The 10,377-nt window shown below is 33.0% G+C and overlaps 1 protein-coding gene across 1 annotated transcript; it reads right to left on the minus strand.

Annotated features, from left to right (window-relative positions):
- Positions 1-2,238: 2,238 nt before the first annotated feature.
- LOC146733988 (uncharacterized) lies at positions 2,239-8,458 on the minus strand. The gene is made up of 11 exons (XM_085508457.1): positions 8,415-8,458; positions 7,206-7,302; positions 6,927-7,125; positions 6,721-6,847; positions 6,507-6,576; positions 5,336-5,552; positions 4,411-4,666; positions 4,115-4,182; positions 3,657-3,918; positions 3,101-3,176; positions 2,239-2,432 (listed from the first exon to the last, which is right to left on the minus strand). Exons 2-10 carry the CDS (start codon positions 7,269-7,271, stop codon positions 3,104-3,106), a joined length of 1,338 nt encoding a protein of 445 aa, XP_085364583.1. The 5' UTR covers positions 7,272-7,302; positions 8,415-8,458; the 3' UTR covers positions 2,239-2,432; positions 3,101-3,103.
- Positions 8,459-10,377: the final 1,919 nt, after the last annotated feature.

Raw genomic sequence — 10,377 nt, forward strand, 5'->3', positions numbered from 1 at the left:
TCTTTCTGATACTTTACGTAGGGTATGTGTGTTGGTGTTATATAACTGTTTCAGATCAATTTATTCACTAAAAATCATTCTATCCACCTACATCATTTGATGATCTCCTTTAAAGTTGTATCGTCTCATACCGCCATCATGTGTTTGATTTTAGCTAATGGGCCTGTTTATCCGCATATTCTCTCTAACGCCGTGTTTGAGGGCGTACGTTTATTAGAGTACTACTGTATGAATTTTTGTTTACTGCCAAGTACCGGTGATCTATGGATTTGGTTAACTTTTAACTTTTACAAAACTGAGAAATTTGAAAATAGAAAGTCTGGAGGTAAAGAAACAACTGACACTGATTTATTTACTTTGAATATAAACATTACTCTACTGGTCATCATTCTATCATACTTCACGATAAAAAAAAAATATTTTAAAATCATAAACCTCCCACACCTTGACAGCAATATTCCTATCTCTCCAGCCTATTGTGTGTACATTCTACAGTTGACATGTTAAGTGGAGCCTGCAGCTCATGTGTACCCCTTCAGCAATGTCGTCGCATTAATTTATTACAATACCGTTTCTGTACTGTAACTCAAAAAGTTGTATGGCAGATACAACGATATTGTGGGAAAATACCTTTGCCACAAATGATTGCTGATGTTCGAAAAAAGTGTCTGGGTAGGAAGTGATACCATAAACTGTTGTTGGTTTATTTATTTCGAAACAAGTTTATATATGTAAATGGTTTCGTTAATTTAATTGTAATCATATTGATAGAGAATCACGTACATGTTGCTTTCGCAGAATTGTTGTCGAGCAATGAATCGTCAACAGCAATCGTGTTATTGGCGTATAGTCTACCTAATGGTAAATGCATATCAGTTCCCGTTTGGACGTAGTCAAACAATTTTATGAACTTATAGAACGACCTTTGTGTGTGTCTTAGCCGTGCCTGGACCGATTACATTCAAACTTCACATGTACATATTATACATGTGCACACCGATTTGTTTCATGATCTGATTCAAGATGGCCGACGGCCGGCCATTTTTGTGATACAAAATAATCAAAATCAAGCATTTCTGGCATTCCGCAACCGGATCTCTGCTGTCTACAGTTGGATTTTGTTCAACCTTGTACATACATTAAACAGTATTGAACCCTGATGCACGTCATTTAAAATGACCAACTGATTTCAAATAGCCAACTGGCGGCCATTTTGTTCTAGTGCCATATTTCTGACATGCTTTGACTGATCATGTTCAAATTTAATATTCATTATACATCCTGTCATCGATATAGAGATGTATTTAAAAAGCTTTTCCAGTCAATATCTCTCAATATGGGCAAGTACTCGTTTGACGATCAGACACAAAATTAATCATCAGCTTCTGGATCTATATCTGACATGTTTGTGTTCCAACTATATTATTATAATTGTGTCATGTATGGCTTGTTTTCATAAATATACTGCAGTAAGTATCTGCAAGACTTGCCTTTGAGAGACACGGCGTAGAAACTGTGTGATAAATCAATGGCTTATAGTTATTGGTGGATAATATATAACGTACGCCTAAGTAATTAGTAGAACTGTAAGCAATTTTATAAGGAGAGCGTGGAATTTTAAAGCTGGAAGTGTTCTCTGACAAGTAATCAAGTGGTTTACATGATACCTTCCCAGTGTAAGTGTAGTTTGTGTTTTGTACACACTACGTCCTACTTGTAACACAATTGTCACCGATCGGTTTTGTGATGCATATTGCAGTGTCGGTATGTGGTGCCTGCCACAACAGAGCAGGATGCGCTTGTCACCTCTTGATTGACGAATCTCTCCCTGAATTGGCTATGTTGTACCGTTTTCTTTCGCAATCGTAAAGTTGCCTGTGGATTCTGATGTTGTCGGAGTTTGCTTATCGACATTTAATTATTGGCATCCCATTTTTTCATACAGAACAATAAAGACAACAAATTTGCTTAATCCCACAGCTCGGTCTTGATATTCAGAATACTATGACTTTTAGCAAGTTTATTTTAAGTGTCGCATTTGTCGCACCGCATCGTTGTGGGTCACATAAGAAGTATCAATTATGTGTCAACATAATTCGAACGCATAATAGACTGTAGGTCTTTAATACTGTGGTACAATACTGCACTACAATTGCTCCTTTGTGAAGTTTCAAACAATTAGAATTATCATACACCGAAAATGCATGCCATCACACTATCACGATAAAAGACTCAATATTTATGCTTTAGATTATTTATTGTCCTGCAATTCAACAAGTTTTATAGCATGCAATAACAATAATAATAAACTAAATTTCCATTAGACATGCAACTAAACTACACGTACGATTTATTTACGAGCCATGCGATTGCAGTAATATAATTCGCGGAGTGATTTCATGAATGAGGTACCCTTCATTTCCGTCGATTTCCTGCAATAAGAGAATTAATAATTAAGACTTTGATTTAAAGATGTGTTTACCATCCACGAAAAAGTTGCGTTGAAGACATGCAACAATACTCGTTAGATAGAAAATGAAAAAAAAAAGTGATTTTCAGTTTACGTACAAAAACAAATGGTTTAAAACTTAATGAATAATTGCATTGGTTCATAAAACGACAAATCGGATGTTTGCTACAATATCAGGCCATTATGCATCCAATAGAGTTATATTTTAGTTATATAATATATAATTATCTACTTTCAGTATCAAACAAGAATATTTTTTTTTTCAAATTGCATTAAACAAATTACAGCAATACAATATTAGACTACAATTAATCAAAAGTAAAATAGTGTCTATCTCGAAGATGTCATTATCATTATCATTATGCTCAATTGTTTCATGTGCATATTTTTTTCCCACTATACATGCTATATGTCCGAGGAAACTATTTAGCTGCCAGATAGTGGCGCCCCAATGATGGCTGGTAGCTCTACAGTTAAAAATATTCATTTAACAAGATGCCCAGCAGAAATACATTATACAGTCAATATCAAGAATTTTAGTTAATTTTATAACAAATGTGGGCGCGAGAAAAGAGAAGATGTATTTAGACCTCACATCAAAATGAATTATTTAGTTTGCATGATACGTACCGCTTAAGCAGAACACAAATACTTTTGAGCATAGTCGCATGTAGTGTCGTCTAATTTCCATGTATTGTTATAATACCTGTATATAAGGACAGAAGAGATTTTTTAATTTGATGAAATTGTTTGCATTTGTAAGCACGATGCTAATAAATTTGCAACTGAAGGTAAAATGCAATTGTGTCAAAATGTGTTTATAATTATGAGGAGATTTTTGTTCAAATCCAATGAAATTATTGATATAACAATCATATTGATATAACAAATATCATTTTTTCACGATATGTCACCAGGCTTAGTTTTAAAATATTTTTGTCGTAGAATACATTTGTAAGTTATACTAAAAATGCTATTTTAATACCATTTTGTCAAGCAAATTTTCTTTTTATCCTAAAATGTCACAAATGTAAACATAATGACAATAGTTTATTTTTTATTTTTGAGGAACGTCTTACTTTAAAACTGTGCTAAAACATGTAATTAGACTTTCTGTATTTCCCATAGTACACTATCAACAATAACAAAAACAACATAATACATAGTATATATTATATGCACTCACCACAAATGGAGACAGGAGCCACTTCCATTGGGCTCATTTGGTTGAAACAATTCTGAATTAACCGATATTGTTGAACCACCAGTGAAGGTAATGGTATTGCCTGATATGCTCCCATCCACCCAGAAACTTCTATTCTCTCCATTTGTTTTAATTACGAGCTGTGCACGTTCTAAATCGTTCTGGTCAACAATTTGGAATAGAGATCCAGAATCACACTGAGCATTAGCCGGAAGCGCTGTACTAGAACTAGGACGCGGTAAATCTGTTGAATATACGACCATTACAACATTATTAATAAGACATCACTCATACATGGAATATTTTCAGAACACGTGAATGTGTTGCCGTATAAATGTAAATGTAGAACTTGAGTATTCATTGACCTTGTGTAAACATTTTGCGGAAAACTATAATATATATATATATATATATATATATATACATAACGATCACTGTACCTGCACATAGATACTTCTGATTGTAGTCGCACGTCGTATCATCCAATTTCCAGTCATTGTTGTACCACCTGTAAATATGATTGTATTTGATCGCTTTATAACGGCAATATGTACTCAAAATGACCTTCGTACTACATGACAAGTTGTTCAGATAGCTATTTTATGATAATTAAATTACTCTGCAATGTATATCGTCATTCTGACAGTGTTTAAATAAACATCAAACTGTTTTAACATACAAAGCAAATACGGAATAAAATGTAATAATGAAAACAGGCCTTGTATTTTGTACTCACCACAAATGGAGACATTGCCCACTTCCATTTGGTTCATTACTGTGAAACAAAGACGAATCTACTGACATTGTTGAACCATCACTGAATGTAATTGTACTGCCTGAAATCGTGCCATCAACCCAGAAGCTTCTATTTTCTCCATTCTGTTGTAGTGCATGTCTTGCCCTATTCAAACTAGCTTGACTATTAACTTTATATGGAGATTTACATTGATTAGCCGCCGGATACACTGCTTCTGTGCTTGCTTTTGGCAGAGCTGAAAAATTTGTTATCAACAACAATTTTATAACGTAATACATTGATACAAAACGAGCTCGAATAGCTAAAAAAAACAGTGAAAAAACTAAATTATAACTGGGTATCACCAGAAATTAAAAACCCACAACTGTATTAATTAATGGAATAAAAAAAATACAAAATACATACATACATACCTGGGCAGTCATAAATTATATTGGCTAAAAAAATATCAGCGTTACTCAAATAATCACGCTCGCCCATTTTGTCTTGGTCAGCTGGGTTATTCGCTGTTATTGTATCCTGGCCATTCGTGCTGAAATACTGAATTTATTTTGACTTGTAAATATCACACAGTGCATGTATCAGGGGATATTTAGTGTGTAACTGCGCGGTAGCCCTTTGAACGCCATAATTATTGTCAGAAAAATATGTTATATTTAATTGACAATTTTAAACAAAATGGACATAATTTTATATGAGCTACAAGTCTTCATCATATGTTTGGAAATATTATAAAAAAACGTATGTAGGTTTGAAATTTGTGAATGGTGACTGAAGTTGACTTTAGCACTCGGTGTGCTGATGTGTTGATATACAAGCTTCAAACGTAAAGATCTATTGCATAAGACCTAACGTATTTTGAGTGATCACATATGGCGAATACAGTTAATGTTTCAATATTTACAATATAGTCCTACCTTAGCACCATAATGCATAAGCGATCCAATGTCGTATGGCACGTTGTACATATTAACATCCGCAGAGGTATATTTGTTGAAATTGTGACCCATACCCGACTCGATGTTTTCCCAGTGAATTGTAACGTAATCATCTCGGTCCGTGCGACTTTGTTCATGCCAGAATCCTATTGCATGACCAATTTCGTGAGCAATAGTTCCCCTCTGTTTCATGAAGCAACATAAAAAACTAGTTAAGATACGTGAACAATAACATAATTAGATTAAAATTACTTTGTATGGACACTTGTTAGTATCTGCATAATCAATTACTGATATGTGAACGATAATTGGTGAATGTGGTGTGACTTGAGAATATATTGCATTATATATATTTTTCAAATATAATTGTGCGACTCTTATTATGTATGTATTGCTTTGTTTTTGTTTCGTGGGAATTAGTCCTAAATCATGGACAACAGCGTTAAATAACTTAATGAAATATGAAATAAATAAAAAAAATACGGGATGTTTTTTGTCATAGTGAACTTGTGTAACGTAAATTCTTATATAGAAGGAATATTGGCAAACGATGGCAGCAATGACAACAATATATAATAGTAAACCACAATGCTTAGCTCATTTAGTAGAGAGATTATGCATTTTCACTACTCGTTGGTCTTAAAATCTTTTGAATCACGGGTGTTACTGCTCAAAACAATCCCATTTTAAATAGGAAAAAAAATTTACTAAGCAATTGCATTATGTAGTTTCAGAAAAAAAACTTAAAACTCATAGCATATCGGTCCTTTAATCACAATACACTACCGATTAGAAACGTGATCGGTGGGAAAATTTGAATTTCATTGGGAATACCTTATAAGGTAGAGATTACGTGCTATCGGGAACGTATTGTATTATACAAATATAAATACCTCTTGTAATTTAAAAATGCTGTTTTTAATAATTAACTATAATAATAGGATTATTTAACTTGATTTAACCAATGTGAAACTTTGTACATAGAAATGTGTTGTCTGTTATGCCCGATTCAGCATTTCCCATTTCTATGTGAATATTGACTATTCCTTGAAATATTAATATTATTGAACTGATATAATACAACACTTATCACAAGTGTACAAAAAACAAGAATACTTAAATACAAACGTCACTCACATATTCACAACCATATCCGATAGAAATATCTTGAACACCCCAACCAGTGAGACCAACGTAAGACCAGCATCTATGAAGGTAACATATACAGAAATGTATCACTAATAATATAAACCTTCACACAACAACGCCAGCTATGGTAACGGTACAGACGTTAACTAATATGCTCAAAGACTGTTACTAATTGAGTGTTTAAAATTGTTAGTAACCTTACCCATCATCTTTTTTAAAGTTAATTCTATCAGAATGCCCCGCGCCCGAGTTATACGGTGGGAATCTAATACAAGTGTTGCTCTCCCAGTAGGTCATCGCTTGTTTTATTACGACAGCATCAGATTGACCTGCAATAATATAGATACATGTTGTGTACTGCAAACTTGATACATGAAAGCACAAACTATCAAACAGACATATACTTACTTGTTGATGATATCACATATGGCACAATAGCATTATTCCAACGCTTTGAAAGGCTAGTTATAGCTTTTCTTGCACCGACCCCACTTGCTTCAGCGGCTATTATTGCTTCAATGTCGGTTTCTTGCTCAGAAGTTAACTTTATATCAGACTCAAATGTATCAGGACTTTCCGTTTCTTCCGGTGGTTCGGGAGGAGGTGCCTGTTAAAAAATAAAATCAGAAATCTGACAACTTAAAATACTAAGTTTTGATTTACCCCAATATGTTAATTATCACTTACTGCGTTGATGCAATGTACAAACATCGCCACCATAACAAATATACATATTGATTGAATATGAAGCATAGTAACCAATTCTTCAGAACGGTAACCAAGTCTGTAAAACCAAATATTAAAATCGTTACTAATGACACAATGAAACCACTAGGCACACTTATGTTGTTGTTGTTTTCTGAATATGCCATGATTTCTGAAATAATTATGTGCGTGTATACATTACTTAAGTGGTTGTGTTTTTATCACTCCTAGTTTTCTGCTTTCAGTCAGCCATGTTAAATTATAATTATTATAAAAAAAAAATACTTCAAAGAACTGAAGACCAAAAATTTTGCAATAACATTTATGAGATACAAAACACAAATTTCTTCATTTTTGTTATTTAATATGCAGCGACAATAATCACTAATTAAATATGAACTACTGTAGACAAACGGGAATTTCGTATATCCTACATTTGTTAGGTAGTCCTGTGAATGCCCATTAAAAAACATTTCCTTTGAAGCTGAATCGCAATAGGCTAATAAATGACATGAAATGTACAGTTCCCATGGGATCAGTGCTATTCGTAGTTTTAATTCTACATACAGGTAGGGTTACAATCACTGAAATGCACATATCGTTGGGTGTTTTTTCAGGGGATATTGACTACACGCTGAATAGTGATGGTATGATCGAATTTAATTCAATACATTGTATAGTCAGAATGATGATAAAAAACATGTATTCATTTTTTTTAACCTCGTGTTTGACAAAAAATAGATAACAAACTCCAAAAAGTAGATAATTAAAATAAGGTGGTTTCCAAGTCGTCAACACTAGCAGTTCTGATGAAACACCACGAAAGAAGAGACAACTACAAATGCCGAAATGAATACACGCGTGCGAACATAGGTGCCAAGCATCTATACAAATAGTAGAGCGCCATAGCAGTGTATTCAAGATAAACTGGGCATAGATGCATAATTTGACCCAGAAGCCGCACAAATGGTAATCGGTAAAATATCAAAGCAGTTTGTTTTACGTTATGGAAGAAGTTGGAGTATATGATTTCGCTAAAAAAAATTAAAAAAAGGATGCGAAAAGAACATTTTTTTAATTATCAATAATTTGGTGCATGTCTGAAGATACGTTATTATGGGTTATAAAATAGATATGCTGAAAACAATTCATCGTTATCACAGAAATTACGATAACAATTATCATACTCACGTACTGTAGATACTGCAGAAGATACACACGCAATCGGTAGTGTCAGAATGAATTGAAACTGAGAGAACGGTGTGTTTATATGCGGTTGAATTGGCCAAGAATTTACATATTTCTGACATAGTTTTTAAATCCTGTATAACACACCCACATACTGTTTCCAGAACATTCTGTGTTAGAAAATGTAATTAAAATATCGAAACTATTTTTTAAATTTTTTAGGTTGATTTTCGTTACAGAGGTAACACTATGTAGTAAAAAATTATTGATTTTTTCTATTGTACCTTCAACTTTCATGTTCATTCTGTTTACAGTGTTTTTCTTGAGTTATACTAGTTAAATTGGAAGTACATGTTGTAACCTGCGTGATACACCTTCTATGAACCGTTTGTAAGCATGTTCAGATGTATTTTGTTTCACTTCAAACATATTAGCTTTCTCAAAACAAGTAGTTCATCCACTGACAATAAATTAACAAAGCGTTTGACTTCAGAATGCCGACTACTTTGTCTGGGTCGTGAAGTGAAGTAATTTGATCAAGTAATTTACAATGCAGATTCCTTTTCTGGAAATTTTAAGCTATTTTACTATTTTTTTTTTTTTTCGAATTTAACCATATCGTCTGTATTTTTTTCTGTATTTATTACAATCCAATTTCGTGTATCCAATTTTAACGTCGGGAAAGTGAAACAATATTCGATGAATGGAATTATGTATGGTATCAAGAGAATTGCTTGTTTTATTTGGAAATAGTCAGATATGATTGTCTTTGTTCTGTACTTTAGAAAATAATATTTTTTTATGATTCTGGTATAGCAAAATTTTTTAGTTGAGATATATTCATTATTTTTTCATCCTTGTTGTGTGTGGTTTTTACGTTTCAGTGTTAAAATTCTAAACTGCTTAAAATATGTTATTTTGCATAAATTATTTATAATATGTTAACTCGGGTGTAAATGTTATCAGGCCGATTTGACATTTGTTTTACCTTTCCCGCTTATGTCGATTTCGTTTGACAATGAATAAAACACGTATAAATCACTAGAAAAAATCACTAGAACAAATTTGTTTTTGTTTGAAACCTCTGACCGTTCCCACAACGACATAGAGAACGAATAGCACCTACAAATTATTAAATAACACAACAACATAATTGAAACATAATGTTCAATCTGAGGCACATGTAACAAAATGGCAGATAAGTAGTGCTCTGACTTAAAAGTCGTAATTTTGCCGTTAACTGTGCGTCATGAAGTGAATACATAATACATATCAAATGAACCTATGTTTTCGATTAATTACTTTAGTTCTGGTATTACTCGGATATTTCTAACAGTTTATTATTTTCGAATTTAACCACTTCTTTACAATCAGTATTCAGAAAAAAGAAAACAATACATTATTTTCAGCCCAATTAAAATAATCCCATGTTTCCACCCGTGACTCTATTGTCAACATTTTGTTTGCAGATTTCTGAATTCGTATCATATCCATAGTAAAACAAAACACTCTAACCACGGAAATACATTGATTTGCATTAATTTACGTTAGCTTCGCAATTTTTCTAGTGTGATGACATGGTATTTCAAACATTGAAAACACGCCATGGGCAGATGTAATTATTTGCATGTTGTGGGAATTGGACGTCAAATATGTGCGATTACAATAAAAACGTAAATAGAAAGTATCAAAAACTACGATTGTCTTGATGTGCACATTAAAAATTGTCGTTTTTATTTGACTCTTGCCCGGCAAAACTATTTAGTTGCGATGTGGTCATTAATATTTTCTCCATATTTTGTGCGGGTTCTACATTTCAGTGTTAAAATTCTAATCTGCTTAAAATCGGTTATTTTGCACAAATTATTCATGAAATTTTAACATGAGCAAAAAATGGCATGACCGTATTTTTACCTCTCTGGTCATGTCGTCTGTTTTACAAATTGCTGTATGGCAATCTGATGTG

This window comes from Saccoglossus kowalevskii, chromosome 15 (genome assembly GCF_978046115.1).
Source record: "Saccoglossus kowalevskii chromosome 15, keSacKowa6.1, whole genome shotgun sequence".
Classification (NCBI taxonomy): Eukaryota; Metazoa; Hemichordata; class Enteropneusta; family Harrimaniidae; genus Saccoglossus; species Saccoglossus kowalevskii.